The 19,694-nt window shown below is 48.2% G+C and overlaps 1 protein-coding gene across 1 annotated transcript in view; it reads left to right on the top strand.

The window, feature by feature from the left end:
* The first annotated feature begins 1,396 nt into the window (after positions 1–1,396).
* The window catches only part of INPPL1 (inositol polyphosphate phosphatase like 1), a 156,567-nt gene continuing 138,269 nt past the window's right edge, over positions 1,397–19,694 (top strand). Inside the window, exon 1 of the mRNA XM_082245938.1 lies at positions 1,397–1,583. Within this exon, the coding sequence (XP_082102064.1) occupies positions 1,405–1,583 (179 nt within the window). The 5' untranslated portion in view covers positions 1,397–1,404. The remainder of the gene's footprint in view (positions 1,584–19,694) is intronic.

Here is a 19,694-nt window from a genome sequence, read left to right as displayed (position 1 = left end):
TATCCTCCCAGAGATCCTCCCCCGGTAGTTCGGTCGGTCGGTGGGTCGGGGCACTCAGCGCCTCCCCGGGTGGCAGAGGAAGTGTGTGGGCGGCCATGAGACCCTAAGGAGGTGGGGGAGGGGATCCCTGGCAGTGCCCCCCGGACACCCGGCTGCCTCCCGCCTTTGTTTTGCACAACTTTGGGGAAAGTTTAGTAAATAGAAGAAGGGTGGGGGAGGGGAATCCGGTGCCAGGAGGGGGGGCATACCCCATCCGGATCCTTCCCTGGGATCAGACATACTCCAATTGGACCCTTTGCTGGGATCAGACATACTCCAATTGGACCCTTTGCTGGGATCAGACATACTCCAATTGGATCTATCCCTGGGATCAGATTGGATCCTTCCCTTGGATCAGACATACTCCAACTGGATCTTTCCCAAGGATCAGACGTACTTCAACTGGACCCTTATCTGGGATCAGACATACTCCAATTGGATCTATCCCTGGGATCAGACAAACTCCAACTGGATCCTTCCTTCAGATCATACAAACTCCATCTGAATCTATCCCTGGGATCAGACATACTCCATCAGGATCCTTCCCTGAAATCTGACATACTCCAATTGGATCTGTCCCTGGGATCTGACACCCCATCATTCTGGACCCTTCCTTGGGATTGTACATTGTCTATAGGGATCCTTCTCTGGGATCATACATACTCCAACTGGACACATAACAGGCATCTGACATTCCCTATCTGGACCCTTTCCTAGGATCAGACATACTCCATCCAGATCTTTCCCTGGGATCTGACATCCCCCATCTGGACCCTTCCTTGGGGGTCTAACCTACCCCTTTCCTGGGATCTGACCCTCTTTATCTGGACATTTTCCAAGGATTGCACAAACTCCATCCAGATCTTTCCTTGGGTTCTGACATACTCTTCCAAAGGATCCTACATACTCCAATTGGATCTATCCCTGGGATCAGACATACCCCATATGCACCCTTCTCTGGAGTCATACATTCTCCATCTGGGCCCTTCCCAAGGGTCTAACCTACCCCTTTCCTGGTATCTGACATACTCCATCTGGACCCTTCCCAAGGATCTGATATTCTCCAATTGGATCTATCCCTGGGGCCATACATACTCCAATTGGATCTCTCCCTGACATCTGATATCCTCTACTTGGATCCTTCCCTGGGATTTCATTCTCCATCTGGACCCTTCCCTGGGATCTGACATACTCCAATTGGATCTATCCCTGCAGCCATACATACTCCAATTTGGATCTCTCCCTGAAATCTCATATCCTCTATCCGGACCCCTCCCTAGGATCTGCCATACTCCAATTGGATCTATCCCTGGGATCTGACATACTTAATCTGGACCCTTCCCTGGGATTTCCCTTTGCGGGAAGATGGCGTCCAGCGTGTCTGGTGCTGCCCAGGGGGGTGCTGGGAACATGGCCCTCCCCTGGTATCACCGGGACCTGAGCCGAGCGGCGGCCGAGGAGCTCCTGGCCAAGGCTGGTCGGGACGGAAGCTTCCTGGTGAGGGACAGCGAGAGTGTCAGCGGGGCGTACGCCCTCTGTGTCCTGTAAGTATAAAACCCTCAGGCCTGAGCCTTCACTGTCAGCTTGCTGACCCCCCTCCCCCCCTTCCAGGTTTTGCTATTCGCCACTAGAGACGGGCGAATTGGCTTCACCGTCAGACCGCGAATTTGGCGAATCTCTAGTGAATCTCGGCCCATTGCGTGTCTACGATCGGAATACGTCCCACTGGCAGCCCTATTGGTTGGTGTGGTGACCGATCCTCGGACATGGAGCGCTGAATTGGGCGGGCTGCCCTACGCGTTCCGTCAGATCGGAAACTCGCGACTCGCCAGATTCGAGGAGGTTCGCCGAAATAGTAAAAAACGATTCGCTCGTCTCAGGACGCGGCAGAAGTCTGGCCTGCTGGTGGGAAGTTGTTTATTATTATTATTATTACATTTTATCTTCTCTGTGTTATTATTATTATTATTATTATTACATTGTATCTTTTCTGTGTTATTATTATCACAGAGAAGATACAATGTAGTAATAATACTATCTTCTCTGTGTTGTTGTTGTTATTATTATTATTATTATTATTGTTATTATTATTATTAACACAGAGAAGATATTATTATTATTATTGTTGTTATTATTACATTGTATCTTCTCTGTGATGATGATGATAACACAGAGAAGATACAATGTAGTAGTAATATTGATGATGATATTATTATAACAGTAATAATAATATTACTACTACATTGTATCTTCTCTGTTATAATTATTAATACATTGTATCTTCTCTGTTATAATTATTAATACATTGTATCTTCTCTGCGTTATCATCATCATCATCATCATCATCCTCATCATCACAGAGAAGATGCAATTTAGTAATAATAATAATAATACAGAGAAGATGATAATAATAATAATAATATCTTCTCTGTATTATTATTATTACTACATTGTATCTTCTCTGTATTATTATTATTATTATTATCATCTTCTCTGTATTATTATTATTATTATTATTATTATTATTATTATTATTACTACATTGTATCTTCTCTGTGATGATGATGATATTATTATTAAGAAAGATACAATGTGGTAGTAATATTAATAATATTACTACTACATTGTATCTTCTATTATTATTATTATTATTATTATTATTATTATTATTATTATTAATACATTGTATCTTCTCTGTGTTATCATCATCGCCATCACAGAGAAGATACAATGTAATAATAATAATATTGTCTGTGTTATTATTATTAATAATAATACAGAGAAGTTATTATTATTATTACTACATTGTATCTTCTCTGAGTTATTATTATTATTAATAATAGAAATAATAATAACAACACAGAGAAGATACAATGTAGTAGTAATAATATTAATAATAATATATTCTCTGTGTTATTAGTATTATTATTATTATTATTAGTTTTAGTATTAGTTTTAGTATTATTAGTTTTGTTTTTGTTTGTTACTATTTTTGTTACTTTGTATCTTTTCTGTTTATTTTCTTCTTCCTACCATTATTATTACAGTTTCTTATAATGTCTGTCAAGCCAATTCCATTTTTTCTTCTTTCCTTTGGATGGCGCTGCAAAGTATTAGAACCCCCTGGGACCCTGTAAGTCCCGATTCACACATATGTAATGTCAGACATCGCATACGACTCGCAGCGCACTGCGCTAAACAAACCGGCGCTTTGTTTAGGCGGGTGGTAAAATCATGGCTCAACAGCCTGCCTATACCACCCCCCTGACCATCCATGTGAACGAGCCCTTGGAGAGGTTTCCCCCTCATTTCCTGTCCTGCTGACAACGTTTTACCAGACAAGAAGTGATGGGAATTCTACACCACAGACAGATCTAAACATCCTAGCGGGGTTCTACCATTTTCTTACACTCCCTGGTTCACTAAAGATGTCACTAACAGAGCCCCCCTCTACTTTCATTTCTGGTAAAATGTCACCACAACAGAACAGAAAGTGAGGGGAAATCTCCCTAATGGAGCCCCTGATAGGCAGTAGATCTGTTATTTTCCTGTAACGGGCCAAGCTGGCCAGAAAAAGTAAAAGTTACTGGGGTGGGACAAACCATATGACATTGCCAGGGGTGGGATGATTTTACCGCCTGCCTAAACAAAGAGGTGCAGCTGCTCAGATCTTAACACCCCTGAGCAGCTGCACCGCTTTGTTTAGACGGGCGGTAAAATCATGGCTCAACAGCCTGCCTATACCACCCCCCTGACTATCCATGTGAACGAGCCCTTGGAGAGGTTTCCCCCTCATTTCCTGTCCTGCTGACAACGTTTTACCAGACAAGAAATGATGGGAATTCTACACCACAGACAGATCTAAACATCCTAGCCGGGTTCTACCATTTTCTTACACTCCCTGGTTCACTAAAGATGTCACTAACAGAGCCCCCTCTATTTTCCTGTCTGGTAAAACGTCACCACAACAGGAAGTGAGTGGAAATTTCTTTAATGGAGCCCCTGATAGCATTAAGGAGTACAACTATAGGCAGTAGACCTGTTATTTTCCCTGTTTCCTGTAACGGGCCAAGCTGGCCAGAAAAAGTAAAAGTTACCGGGGATGGGACAAACCATATAATATCGCCAGGGGTGTATTTTAGTATATAATAAAAAACCTGAAAGTGTGTTAACTGGAGTTGGGATTTAATTTGTTTGTCATTTGTATGAATTCCACCTTGTGCAGCTGGTGACAACGCTGCTGTGTGATTTCTAGAGTGGGCAGCGGTGTCACCTTGTTAGAGGAAGTGGAACAATACTTCTACTGGCAGGACCAACAGAGGTAACACAATTACATTACAGAGGGGGCTCAGAAAGAAACAATGCCACTGATAGATTGGTGAGAGACGGTATTTTTCATTGTGGCCGGAGTTCTCCTTTAACCAGTGAGAATGGATGTGCACGCTGTGTGGACCTGTCCGGGGAGATCTATGGGAGCTCTATCTACGGGAGCTCTATCTACGGGAGCTCTATCTACGGGAGCTCTATCTACGGGAGCTCTATCTACGGGAGCTCTATCTACGGGAGCTCTATCTACGGGAGCTCTATCTACGGGAGCTCTATCTACGGGAGCTCTATCTACGGGCGCTCTATCTACGGGAGCTCTATCTACGGGAGCTCTATCTACGGGAGTTCTATCTACGGGCGCTCTATCTACGGGCGCTCTATCTACGGGAGTTCTATCTACGGGAGTTCTATCTACGGGAGCTCTATCTACGGGAGCTCTATCTACGGGAGCTCTATCTACGGGAGTTCTATCTACGGGAGTTCTATCTACGGGAGCTCTATCTACGGGAGCTCTATCTACGGGAGCTCTATCTACGGGAGTTCTATCTACGGGAGCTCTATCTACGGGAGCTCTATCTACGGGAGCTCTATCTACGGGAGTTCTATCTACGGGAGTTCTATCTACGGGCACTCTATCTACGGGCGCTCTATCTACGGGCGCTCTATCTACGGGCGCTCTATCTACGGGCGCTCTATCTACGGGAGCTCTATCTACGGGAGCTCTATCTACGGGAGTTCTATCTACGGGCGCTCTATCTACGGGCGCTCTATCTACGGGCGCTCTATCTACGGGCGCTCTATCTACGGGCGCTCTATCTACGGGCGCTCTATCTACGGGCGCTCTATCTACGGGAGCTCTATCTACGGGAGCTCTATCTACGGGCGCTCTATCTACGGGCGCTCTATGTATGGGAGCTCTATGGCAGATCCCGCCCACCTCTGTCCCCACAGCTGGTGTGCCCATGGAGAAGATTCCCCCTCACTTCCTGTCCTGGGCATTACACAATCTGTAGGCTCAGTGAGTCATCCTTGGCTCTGGTATCTGATGTGTTGTGCACTCAGGAGCTGGGAGACAGTATGGGGATGCGGTGTGACATTGAGCTGTCTGGAGTCTTGTGCGGTGTGACAGTGAGCTGTCGGGAGTCTTGTGCGGTGTGACATTGAGCTGTCGGGAGTCTTGTGTGGTGTGACAGTGAGTTGTGTGGAGTCTTGTGCGGTGTGACATTGAGCTGTCTGGAGTCTTGTGCGGTGTGACAGTGAGCTGTCGGGAGTCTTGTGTGGTGTGACAGTGAGTTGTGTGGAGTCTTGTGCAGTGTGACAGTGAGCTGTCTGGAGTCTTGTGCGGTGTGACAGTGAGCTGTCGGGAGTCTTGTGCGGTATGACAGTGAGCTGTCGGGAGTCTTGTGCGGTGTGACAGTGAGCTGTCGGGAGTCTTGTGCGGTGTGACAGTGAGCTGTCGGGAGTCTTGTGCGGTGTGACATTGAGCTGTCTGGAGTCTTGTGCGGTGTGACAGTGAGCTGTCGGGAGTCTTGTGTGGTGTGACAGTGAGTTGTGTGGAGTATTGTGCGGTGTGACATTGAGCTGTCTGGAGTCTTGTGCGGTGTGACAGTGAGCTGTCGGGAGTCTTGTGTGGTGTGACAGTGAGTTGTGTGGAGTCTTGTGCGGTATGACAGTGAGCTGTCGGTAGTCTTGTGCAGTGTGACATTGAGCTGTCTGGAGTCTTGTGCGGTGTGACAATGAACTGTTGGGAGTCTTGTGCGGTGTGACAGTGAGCTGTGTGGAGTCTTGTGCGGTGTGACATTAAACTGTCGGGAGTCTTGTGCGGTGTGACATTGAGCTGTCGGGAGTCTTGTGTGGTGTGACAGTGAGTTGTGTGGAGTCTTGTGCGGTATGACAGTGAGCTGTCGGTAGTCTTGTGCAGTGTGACATTGAGCTGTCTGGAGTCTTGTGCGGTGTGACAATGAACTGTTGGGAGTCTTGTGCGGTGTGACAGTGAGCTGTGTGGAGTCTTGTGCGGTGTGACATTAAACTGTCGGGAGTCTTGTGCGGTGTGACATTGAGCTGTCGGGAGTCTTGTGCGGTGTGACATTGAGTTGTGTGGAGTCTTGTGCAGTGTGACATTGAGCTGTCTGGAGTCTTGTGCGGTGTGACATTGAACTGTCGGGAGTCTTGTGCGGTGTGACATTGAGCTGTCGGGAGTCTTGTGCGGTGTGACATTGAACTGTCGGGAGTCTTGTGCGGTGTGACATTGAATTGTCGGGAGTCTTGTGCGGTGTGACATTGAACTGTCGGGGGAGCCTTGTGCGGTGTGACATTGAGCTGTCGGGAGTCTTGTGCGGTGTGACATTGAGCTGTCGGGAGTCTTGTGCGGTGTGACATTGAGCTGTCGGGAGTCTTGTGCGGTGTGACAGTGAACTGTCGGGAGCCTTGTGCGGTGTGACATTGAACTGTCGGGAGTCTTGTGCGGTGTGACATTGAGCTGTCGGGAGTCTTGTGCGGTGTGACAGTGAACTGTCGGGAGTCTTGTGCGGTGTGACATTGAACTGTCAGAAGTCTTGTGCGGTGTGACATTGAACTGTCGGGAGTCTTGTGCGGTGTGACAGCTCTCTGGGTGTTCTATACAGTGATCTGGTTGCGATGTGGGCGGAGTTCCCTGGTGTCCCGGGAATGACTCGGCACAGGAAGTGCGGCACATCCTCGGCTGAGCGGTAAATCTGGACTCCCTCCGCAGCCAAGTTGTGGGTTTCCTGTTGGGGGGCGGAGTGATCTTTTGTACACCGCCGCCTTCCTGTCACAGCGCAGAGATCACTGCCAGCCGAGGAAGTCTCTGATTGGTCATCCATGAGCCTCTCTGCTGACTGCGATGATAAAATGTATCCAATATACAGTATCTCACAAAAGTAAGTACACCCCTCACATTTCTGTAAATATTTTATTCTATCTTTTCATGTGACAACACTGAAGAAATGAGACTTTGCTACAATGTAAAGTAGTGAGTGTACAGCTTGTATAACAGTGTAAATTTACTGTCCCCTCAAAATAACTCAACACACAGCCATTAATGTCTAAACTGCTGGCAACAAAAGTGAGTACACCCCTAAGTGACAATGTCCAAATTGGGTCCAATTAGCCATTTTCCCTCCCCGGTGTCATGTGACTCGTTAGTGTTACAAGGTCTCAGGTGTGAATGGGGGGCAGGTGTGTTACATTTTGTGTTATCGCTCTCACTCTCTCATACTGGTCACTGGAAGTTCAACATGGCAAAGAACTCTCTGAGGATCTGAAAATAAGAATTGTTGCTCTACATAAAGATGGCCTAGGCTATAAGAAGATTTCCAAGACCCTGAAACTGAGCTGCAGCACGGTGGCCAAGACCATACAGCGGTGTAACAGGACAACTTCCACTCAGAACAGGCCTCACCATGGTCCACCAAAGTAGCTCAGTGCACGTGCTCGGTGTCATATCCAGAGATTGTCTTTGGGAAATAGACGTATGAGTACGGCCAGCATTGCTGCAGAGGTTGAAGGGGTGGGGGAGGGGTCAGCCTGTCAGTGCTCAGACGATACGCCGCACACTGCATCAAATTGGTCTGCATGGCTGTCATCCCAGAAGGAAGCCTCTTCTAAAGATGATGCACAAGAAAGCCTGCAAACAGTTTGCTGAAGACAAGCAGACTAAGGACATGGATTACTGGAACTATCTCCTGTGCTCTGATGGAACCAAGATAAAATTATTTGGTACAGATGGTGTCAGGCGTGTGTGGTGGCAACCAGGTGAGGAGTACAAAGACAAGTGTGTCTTCCTACAGTCAAGCATGGTGGTGGGAGTGTCATGGTCTGGGGCTGCATGAGTGCTGCCGACACTGGGGAGCTGCAGTTCATTGAGGGAACCATGAATGCCAACATGTACTGTGACATACTGAAGCAGAGCATGATCCCCTCCCTTCAGAGACTGGGCCGCAGGGCAGTATTCCAACATAACGACTCCAAAGACCTCCAAGATGACCACTGCCTTGCTAAAGAAGCTGAGGGTAAAGGTGATGGACTGGCCAAGCATGTCTCCAGACCTAAACCCTATTGACCATCTGTGGGGCATCCTCAAACAGAAGGTGGAGGAGCGCAAGGTCTCTAACATCCACCAGCTCTGTGATGTCATCATGGAGGAGGGGAAGAGGACTCCATTGGCAACCTGTGAAGCTCTGGTGAACTCCATGCCCAAGAGGGTTAAGGCAGTGCTGGAAAATAATGGCGGCCACATAAAATTTTGACTTTTTCTGCCCAATTTGGACATTGTCACTTAGGGGTGTACTCACTTTTGTTACCAGCGGTTTAGACATTAATGGCTGTGTGTTGAGTAATTTTGAGGGGACAGCAAATTTACACTGTTATACAAGCTGTACACTCACTACTTTACATTGTAGCAAAGTGTCATTTCTTCAGTGTTGTCACATGAAAAGGTAGAATAAAATATTTACAGAAATGTGAGGGGTGTACTTACTTTTGTGAGATATTGTAAATGTCACATTTGGTTACATTCATTTGTTTTCCTGTATTTTCCCCCCTAGTGATCCCGCCAGTAACACACTTCCTGTCCTCGGGTGACAACGCTCACTCTATTGTGTGTATGGAGGGGCAGTGTTGTCACCCGAGGACTATTATAACCCTTGCTGCACACTTAGCAGTGTAACAAAGCCTCATATTAGTATACAGTGAGGGGGAAAAAGTATGTGGCCCCCCTGATGATTTTGTACGTTTGCCCACTGACAAAGAAATGATCAGTCTGTAATTTTATTGGTCGGTTTATTTTACCAGTGAGAGACGGGATAACAACAAAAATATCCAGAAAAACGCAGTTCAAAAAAGTCATAAATTGATTTGGATTTTAATGAGTGAAATAAGTATGTGATCCCCTATCAGTCAGCAAGATTTCTGGCTCCCAGGTGTCTTCTATACAGGTAACAAGCTGAGAATAGGAGCACTCTCTTAAAGCGAGTGCTCCTAATCTCAGCTTGTCACCCGTATAAAAGACACCTGTCCACAGAAGCAATCAATCAGATTCCAATCTCTCCACCATGGCCAAGACCAAAGAGCTGTCCAAGGATGTCAGGGAGAAGATTGTAGACCTACACAAGGCTGGAATGGGCTACAAGACCCTTGGTGAGAGGGTGACAACAGTTGGTGCGATTATTCACAAAAAGAAGAAACGCGTATAGCAGGTTTTCCAGGCATTGAGCTTGATGTGGGTCTGTCATCGTTATCGGTTACCTCTCCAGCCAATGTGAGCTGCGACCCCGGGTGTGAGAACTGAGACAGTGACAACTCCGGCATCTTGGTTTTGTGGTTTTATTGTAATTAAGGGGACGGGAGAAGGGAATTAGTGGGATACTCCTTTGGCTCGACTACGTACAATTCTGGGACTTCTATGGCACAAATGCCCGTTAGCGCTGTCTTGACGCCAGCCGACGCTCACTGATGCTTAGAACACACTGTAACTTGAAAGAAGTGCTGAATCCTCGACTTTAAGTCCAGAAGCCTCAGGACTGTATAATATGTATCTGCTGACACTGCTGCACTGCAAAGTCACTGACTACTGCCTCCAGCCTTGCACTGGCTTGAGGAAGCTTGTTGTGAATTCCTGTATGGCTGCAACTCTCAACTGGTACTTTGTACAATTCAGGGCCCAAACTGCAGATGCCCCCTTTAACCTTTAGCTCTTCAGGGTCCACTGACTATGTATCCCCTCTGTTACCTCAGGGTCCTCAACCTAGGTACCCCCTTTACAGCTAGCTGACACTGGATCCCAGAACCTCTTCCGGAGTGGTCCCCTCTAACCCAGGGCCGGTGCAAAGATTTTTGCCGCCCTAGGCAAAATAAAAATTGCCCCCCCCCCCCCATATGCTCTCCCACCCCCCATCCCAAGTTGCTGAAGGGGACAAAACCCCTTCAGTGACTTACCTCGGCGATGGGTACTCTCCTCCTCCACCGACATCAGCCGGTGGGGGAGACCTAATGCGCATCCGCGGCCATTAGACCTCCCCATAGGAAAGCATTGTTCAATGCTTTCCTATGGGGATTTTGGCGGTGCTGGAGGTCCTCACATAGCGTGGCTTGCTGTAGCGCTCAGGCGGCACAGCATGAGGAGTGCTGCACCAACCGGCGGCCGGTCCATTACTGATTCCAGGTGCCCCCTGCTAAGTTGTGCCCTAGGCGGCACCCCCTGCTAAGTTGGGCCCCAGGCGGCTGCCTAGGTCGCCTTACAGGTAGCGCCGGCCCTGCTCTAACCCCAGGCAGACCCCCAGGGGCAATCCTCAGTACTCACGACCTGTGTAGGCTTTCCTGGGACTGGACCCCTCTCTCTCGCTCTCCGCAGGTTCTCGGCACACTGGATCCCCTCAGCTCAACTCAGCACTTTCTGGACTCTCAGGCGACCCCCCCCGAGACATCCGCCTTCCTCAGACAGGAGGAGAGACAGCCGTCCTCTCCATCCTGGGACTCTGCTCCCGCCAAAGACACCGTGCCACGCACTTCCCCTAAACTTATACCCATTCCCAGAATCCTCTGCGGCAGAATTAAGCCTGAATGTATCTCTGATTGGGTTTCCTCCACTGCCCTATCAGAAGCCTCCGATAGAGCCAGTGGAGATACTCCCCTTCTCAGATGACACACTTGGGAGCCATAACAACCTACCTGACAGTAAGGAACATGGCCCTGCTGTTAAGCAGACAAGGCCTACTATGCATTTACCTAGCATTTACCTAGCACCTACCTGTATGGTGCTAAACCCAAAATAACAGTCAATCTCCCTCGGTCTGGGGCTCCATGGAAGATCTCACCTCGTGGAGTTTCTATGATCGTTAGGTCAGACGTTTCTTGGAGTTGGCTACCAGGTTTGCACACATCTCGGGAGGGATTTTGTGACACTCCTCTCCAAGTCATTAAGGTTTTGAGGTTGACGTTTGGTCACTCGAACCTTCAGCTCCCTCCACAAATTTTCTATGGGATTAAGGTCTGGAGACTGGCAAGGCCACTCCAGGACCTTAATGTGTTTCTTCTTGAGCCACTCCTTTGTTGCCTTGGCTGTGTGTTTTGGGTCATTGTCATGCTGGAATACCCATCCATGAGTCCAGCAGATGACATTAATTTTATTCATCCCATGACGGGTTTGCTTAACCACTTCCTGCACACCGACGTCCCTGTCCCTGACCCTGACCCTGTCCTTGTCCCTGACCCTGTACCTGTCATTGTCCCTGTACCTGTCCTTGTACCTGTCCCTGTCCCTGTCCTTGTCCCTGACCCTGACCCTGATCCTGTACCTGTCCTTGTCCCTGACCCTGTACCTGTTCCTGTCCATGTACGTTGGCTCGGAGAAGTGTTTGTAGTGGGATGCTCTGCAGCTGCAGGCATCACCCCAGTACCATTCTTTAGAGCCTGTGGTTGGCTTTCAGGAGATAACCAGTGCGGCTCAGCAGCCGCTTACCCGTTATCCCAGCGAGTGGGAGGGGATGTTCATAATAGAGTGTAAGCTCCTCTGGTACAGAGACTGATGTAACTGGCTCAGTGCTCTCTGTACAGCACTGCGGTATATGTCAGAGATATATAAATGTATAATAATAATAGTGTGTGACTGTGGAGGGGGGGCATTAGAGTGTAAGCTCCTCTGGTACAAAGACTGTTGTGACTGTGGGGGAGGGGACATTAGAGTGTAAGCTCCTCTGGTACAGAGACTGATGTGACTGGCTCAGTGATCTCTGTACAGCACTGCGGTATATGTCAGAGCTATATAAATGTATAATAATAATAGTGTGTGACTGTGGGGGAGGGGACATTAGAGTGTAAGCTCCTCTGGTACAGAGACTGATGTGACTGTGGGGGAGGGGACATTAGAGTGTAAGCTCCTCTGGTACAGAGACTGATGTGACTGGCTCAGTGATCTCTGTACAGCACTGCGGTATATGTCAGAGCTATATAAATGTATAATAATAATAGTGTGTGACTGTGGGGGGACATTAGAGTGTAAGCTCCTCTGGTACAGAGACTGATGTGACTGTGGGGGAGGGGACATTAGAGTGTAAGCTCCTCTGGTACAGAGACTGATGTGACTGTGAGGGCACATTAGAGTGTAAGCTCCTCTGGTACAGAGACTGATGTGACTGTGGGGGGAGGAGACATTAGAGTGTAAGCTCCTCTGGTACAGAGACTGATGTGACTGTGGGGGAGGGAACATTAGAGTGTAAGCTCCTCTGGTATAGAGATTGATGTGATTGGCTCAGTGATCTCTGTACAGCACTGCGGTATATGTCAGAGCTATATAAATGTATAATAATAATTGTGTGCGACTGTGGGGGAGGGGACATTAGAATGTAGGCTCACAATCCTTAAAATAATAAACTATAAGGAAGTGTATATAAGAAAGATTTATATTGCGCTGTCGGGGGAGGGGCGGGGCACCTTGTATATTCGCTCGGGGTGGTTAATGTGTAACCTTCGCTGTTTGCCTTCTGCTCTCTGTGGATAAGGGTCACCTCTATGAGTGGGATGGATAGCCGGTTATATGGTTTCCAGTGGCAGAGATCACACCAGTGCGTTCCAGTTCCAGAACAAAAAAAGTAGAACATGCTGCAATTTTACTGTGCTAGAACGCTGTGAAATGCATAAAAAACGCATGGATAGCAGCTTATATGGTTTCCAAAGGCTTAGTTCACACCAGTGCGTTCCAGTTACTGATAAATAAGTAGAACATGCAGCATTTTTCCTGCACTGAACTGTACTGGAACGCAGTAAAACGCATCAAAGACGCACATGTCCTATTTTAAGGCCGGTACACGCCACATGCGGTCCGTTGCATTTTTTTTCTGTATCAAAAATGCATGGATAGCAGCTTATATGGTTTCCAGTGGCATAGATCACACCAGTGCGTTCCAGTTCTAGAAAAAAAAAAAAAGTAGAACATGCTGCATTTTTACTGTATTATAACGCTGTAAAACGAATCAAAAACATACCAGAGTGCACCTAAATGCACCAAAAACGCAAAGAAAATCTTCACTGCATCTGAGCACCACAAATCAAAAACACTATTTAATTCATTTTTAATATTTAAAGAAACCCCTCCTCCCCCCATCCATCCGTGTCTCCATGCCCCCCTTTGCATTTCTGCCCCCGGCCATCTTGAGTAAGGGCAAATGATGCATGTAGCGTTTACTTCCTGCCCTTAGCTCGGGTATGAATGCAGGAGAGGGTGTGCTGAGCTGTGAAAGCCCCTCCTCCCCTCCTGAAGACTCCTGGGACATCATTTGCCTAGGCAAGAAACCAGGAAGTAACTAAAGAAATGTAAAAAAAAAAAAGTTTAAAACAAGTCACTAGGATATACTTTCCTGTCTATATACTGATGCTGGCAGCATGAGGATTAAAAATAATCAATGTTGATTGGGAGAGCGAAGTTCCACTTTAAGGTTAAGAAAAAAAGGAGGTGAAATGCACTGGAACGCATGAAAAACGCACCAAAAACGCACTGGAATGCATCAAAAACGCGCATTCAGAAAGGAAACTGGAACGAGTCCGGACTGTGTTTCTATGGTGGAAGCTGGCCCTTAAGGTTAAGAAAAAAGAGGGGGAAAAAACGCACCAAAAACACATCAAAAACGCTCTGGAACGAATAAAAAACGCACCAAAACGCTCTGGAACGAATAAAAAACGCGCATGCAGAAAAGCATCTGGAGCGCATCCGGACTACGTTTCTATGGTGTGAACTGGCTCTGACAGCAGACGATTACCTGCTTCTGCCCTGTAGGTATCCCGCTAAGCCTTCCCAGTCACTTGTTGAAGTGTAACCTAAGCGCCAAGTGGACGGTGTTACTCCAGGTCGGGACTGTTCATCCGGCTGGCCTTCTTTTTTAGCCCCAAGGCAGGGTTGGGTAGACGGACCTTTGCAACACCAAAACGCACATGAACTTTAATGGCATCCCAGTCTTAGTCTGTAGTGTTCAATATTGAGTTGGCCCACCCTTTGCAGCTATAACAGCTTCAACTCTTCTGGGAAGGCCATCCACAAGGTTTAGGAGTGTCTATGGGAATGTTTGACCATTCTTCCAGAAGTGCATTTGTGAGGTCAGGTACGAGAAGGCCGGGGTCACATTCTCTGCTCTAATTCATCCCAAAGGTGTTCTATCTGGTTGAGGTCAGGACTCTGTGCAGGCCAGTCAAGTTCCTCCACCCCAAACTGGCTCATCCATGTATTTATGGACCTTGCTTTGTGCACTGGTCCAAATCATTTGGTGGAGGGGGGATTATGGTGTGGGGGTGTTTTCCTTGATGAGACCAAGATAAACTTATTTTGTTTGTGGCGGCAACCAGGTGAGGAGTACAAAGACAAGTGTGTCTTGCCTACAGTCAAGCATGGTGGTGGGAGTGTCATCGTCTGGGGCTGCATGAGTGCTGCCGGCACTGGGGAGCTACAGTTCATTGAGGGAACCATGAATGCCAACATGTACTGTGACATACTGAGGCAGAGCATGATCCCCTCCCTTCAGAGATTGGGCCGCAGGGCAGTATTCCAACATGATAATGACCCCAAACACCTCCAAGACGACCACTGCCTTGCTAAGGAAGCTGAGGGTAAAGGTGATGGACTGGCCAAGCATGTCTCCAGACCTAAACCCTATTGAGCATCTGTGGGGCATCCTCAAACGGAAGGTGGAGGAGTGCAAGGTCTCTAACATCCACCAGCTCTGTGATGTCATCATAGAGGAGTGGAAGAGGACGCCGGTGGCAACCTGTGAAGCTCTGGTGAACTCCATGCCTAAGAGGGGTAAGGCAGTGCTGGAAAATAATGGTGGCCACACAAAATATTGACACTTTGGGTCCAATATGGACATTGTCACTTAGGGGTGTACTCACTTTTGTTGCCAGTGGTTTAGGCATTAACCGCCTCCAGACCACCCGCTGCAGATATACTGCGGCAGGCAGCAGCCCCTCCTGCGCGAGCCGACGTAGGGCTACGTCGGTTGCGAGCCTGCAGCTACTCGGCAGTGGGGACTCCGATTGCCGCCTGCCACTCGCTCCCTGCTGAGAGAGAAGAACTGTCAGCTGACGGAGCTCATGGAGAAAATGGAAGTACGGTTGTTAGGTGTGGGGAACATAGGCTTCTCTGAAGAGGAGGGTTTTCAGGGATTGTCTAAAAGTTGTGGGTTGGATAGGCTTCTCTGAAGAGGAGGGTTTTCAGGGATCATCTGAAAGTTGTGGGTAGGATGAAGAGGAGGGTTTTCAGGGATCATCTAAAAGTTGTGGGTAGGATAGGCTTCTCTGAAGAGGAGGGTTTTCAGGGATCTTCTAAAATTTGTGGGTAGGATAGGCTTCTCTGAAGAGGACGGTTTTCAGGGATCATCTAAAAGTTGTGGGTAGTATAGGCTTCTCCTGAAGAGGAGGGTTTTCAGGGATCATCTAAAAGTTGTGGGTTGGATAGGCTTCTCTGAAGAGGAGGGTTTTCAGGGATCATCTAAAAGTTGTGGGGAGGATAGGCTTCTCCTGAAGAGGAGGGTTTTCAGGGGTCATCTAAAAGTTGTGGGTAGGATAGGCTTCTCTGAAGAGGAGGGTTTTCAGGGATCATCTAAAAGTTGTGGGTAGGATAGGCTTCTCTGAAGAGGAGGGTTTTCAGGGATCATCTAAAAGTTGTGGGTAGGATAGGCTTCTCTGAAGAGGAGGGTTTTCAGGGATCATCTAAAAGTTGCGGGTTGGATAGGCTTCGAATCTCTGAAGAGGAGGGTTTTCAGGGATCATCTAAAAGTTGTGGGTAGGATAGGCTTCTCTGAAGAGGAGGGTTTTCAGGGATCATCTAAAAGTTGTGGGTATGATAGGCTTCTCTGAAGAGGAGGGTTTTCAGGGATCATCTAAAAGTTGTGGGTTGGATAGGCTTCTCTGAAGAGGAGGGTTTTCAGGGATCGTCTAAAAGTTGTGGGTAGTATAGGCTTCTCCTGAAGAGGAGGGTTTTCAGGGATCATCTAAAAGTTGTGGGTTGGATAGGCTTCTCTGAAGAGGAGGGTTTTCAGGGATCATCTAAAAGTTGTGGGTAGAATAGGCTTCTCTGAAGAGGAGGGTATTCAGGGATTGTCTAAAAGCTAATAGACTAGGAGATAATCGGACAGATTGGGGTAAAGAGTTCCATAGGATTGGAGAGGCTCTGGAAAAGTCCTGGAGGCGAGCATGGGAGGAGGAGTTAGTGTTTAAAGCTGAACGCCAAGCAAACCTACCAAAGGAGCTGTATTTTTGTCCATCCAGTCCTGAAATGTACACAGCTCTGCCACGCAGCACCGCCCTGCCTGTCAGGGGAGACAGCTGCCTTTGTGGCCTCACCCTCATTATACCTTTATCCTCCATGACCTCATACCCAGATGATGTCACAGCTCACGTTGCTGCTTCCTGTGTTGTGTAACTTATTGTAATAGAATAACACTTGAGAGAGAACGTGATGCCCCGCCATTGGCCGTCTATTGTAGCTGCATCCTTTCCAGTGACCCCCTAGGCCACCGTTTAGTTCTCCTTCCTATGTGAAGTGTATCCTCCATAATTCACATTCCTCCCTCGGGCTGGCTGAGTCACCAGCCTTGTGTGCACATTGACCCTTTCATCGCCTCCATACTCCGTCTATAATTAAGGTGAATTCTGCGGAGAGGAGATCCTGTGCAAAACGCAGAGTCAGCCTTTTTCTTTTCATCCTCTTTTTTTTTATTGCGGATAATAGGGATCAGCGTTTTTCTATTTTAGAAAGAACTCATTAAAACAGGGAAGTCCCTTTAAACATGGCTTCCTGCCTAACGTGCGCAATGTACCCAAGTAAAGCTGACCGGTCATTACCGTTCCCGCAGATTACATGAATCTGTGCAGCCCATGTCATCGCTACCGAATCACTTTGTTATTTTTGTCCTTTTTTCCTGCTGTGCATAGGAAATGACTCCTCATGTGACCCCCCCCCCCCCCCCCCCCCCCTGAAGCCTAGGCAGCCCGTAGCACATGGCTGATGACTTCCAGGAGCTTTGTGGGCATTTAGAGGAGAAATATGGAGGCTTCCTGTCAGTGTTGGGGTAGTTACTCAAAAAATGTAACTAGTTACTAGATACTTCTGTAAATTGTAATGAGATTACTTTACTAGTTACTGCATTTGAAAAGTAACTTCACTACTTATTACTTTACTTTAGAAAAAAAATATGAACAAATTCCAATGCGCATATTTATTTGTAGTGCACAAAAAAACAATACAATATTTATTGTTTTATTCATATATATATATATATATATATATATGACCACAGCGTGCCCCAGAGGCGTAACTAGAGCCTTCAGGGCCCCGATGCAAGAAACCATGAAGGGCCCCCCCAGATCCCTGGCCGGGGCCCTTCCCTTCAAGCCCAGGGCTCTTCCCACTAATCCTGGGGCTCTTTACTCTCGTTGCATGGCCTTTTATTACGGTCCCGCAGCAGGATCCTTTCACAAGTTCTGCAGTGGGCTCCCTTCCTGCAATCTTTGGGCCTCCCCACAGTGGTGCAATGCCAGGGCCCGGTCGCAAGTGTGACTTTTGCAATCCTGGAAGTTCACCCACTGGTTTGCTACTGGGCCCCCTGGAGCATGGGGCCCGGTAGCAATCGCAACCCCTGCAACCCCTGTAGTTACGCCCCTGGCGTGCCCCCTTTCAATGCCAGAGTGACCACAGCGTGCCCCCTTTCAATGCCAGAGTGACCACAGCGTGCCCCCAGATTGACCACAGTGTGCCCCCTTTCAGTGCCAGAGTGACCACAGCGTGCCCCCTTTCAATGCCAGAGTGACCACAGCTTGCTCCCTTTCAATGCCATAGTGACCACAGCGTGCTCCCTTTCAATGCCAGAGTGACCACAGCGTGCTCCCTTTCAATGCCAGAGTGACCACAGTGTGCCCCCAGATTGACCACAGTGTGCCCCCAGATTGACCACAGTGTGCCCCCAAGAGTGACCACAGCGTTCCCCCAAGAGTGACCACAGCGTACCCCCAGATTGACCACAGTGTGCCCCCTTTCAATGCCAGAGTGACCACAGCATGCCCCCTTTCAATGCCAGAGTGACCACAACGTGCTCCCTTTCAATGCCAGAGTGACCACAGCGTGCCCCCAGATTGACCACAGCGTGCCCCCAGATTGACCACAGCGTGCCCCCAAGAGTGACCACAGCGTGCCCCCAGATTGACCACAGTGTGCCCCCTTTCAATGCCAGAGTGACCACGTCAGAGAGACCAGTGCACTTACCTCCAGTGGCGGGCATCTTCTCCTCAGTCCTCCCGCTCTCCTCCTCGGCCACACGATCCCCCGCGTCTCCTCAGTCCTCCCGCACTCCTCCTCGGCCACACGATCTCTCGCGTCTCCTCAGTCCTCCCGTACTCCTCCTCGGCCACACGATCCACCGCGTCTCCTCAGTCCTCCCGCACTCCTCCTCGGCCACACGATCCCCCGCGTCTCCTCAGTCCTCCCGCACTCCTCCTCGGCCACACAATCCCCCGCGTCTCCTCAGTCCTCCCGCACTCCTCCTCGGCCACACGATCCCTCGCGTCTCCTCAGTCCTCCCGCACTCCTCCTCGGCCACACGATCCCCCGCGTCTCCTCAGTCCTCCCGCACTCCTCCTCGGCCACACAATCCACCGCGTCTCCTCAGTCCTCCCGCACTCCTCCTCGGCCCGCGCGAGATGTCAACGGCTTGGGTAACGCAGGAAAGCGCGTTACTCAAGCCGAGTAAAGTAATTTAGTTGCCGATGTTATGAATGTAACGCGTTACGTTACTACGTTACCCAAAAAAAGTAATGTAGTTAACGTAACGCGTTACATTGTAACTCGTTACCCCCCAACACTGCCTCCTGTGTAGACCTTCAAAATCTAAACCCAAGAAAAGGAATGTCATATACTGCATTATAATGTAGTATGTTGACTTGTTGTATTTTTCAGGCTTTACTTTCCCTTTCTGTTAACCTGTTAATCCTCCACACCGATCGAACACTGTCAATCAACAAAGAAAGGAAAAAAAAATACTAAACGCACATTTCACCCAAGTTGGCTATTTAAAGTATATATAATCCCAACAATAGAAAGTTGTAGAACATTCTTATTAACAATATACACACATTTCAGGACATGGGGGTGAATCTGTGTGCAATAAGAGGGGTCACTAGTTTAGGTATCCCCTAGATCCAACCAGATATCTCATGTCTTCATTCAACCAGCCTTCTTGTGTCTACAATCAAATGGTCTTTTCAGGTCTACATTCAGCCGGTCTTCTCATGTCTACATTTAACGGATCTTCTCAGGTCTACCTTAAGCTGGT

Source organism: Pelophylax lessonae (genome assembly GCF_965119305.1).
Source record: "Pelophylax lessonae genome assembly, chromosome: 2".
Classification (NCBI taxonomy): domain Eukaryota; kingdom Metazoa; phylum Chordata; class Amphibia; order Anura; family Ranidae; genus Pelophylax; species Pelophylax lessonae.
The sequence above is the reverse complement of the archived record's forward strand: the minus strand, read 5'-3'. Positions and strand labels throughout refer to the sequence as shown.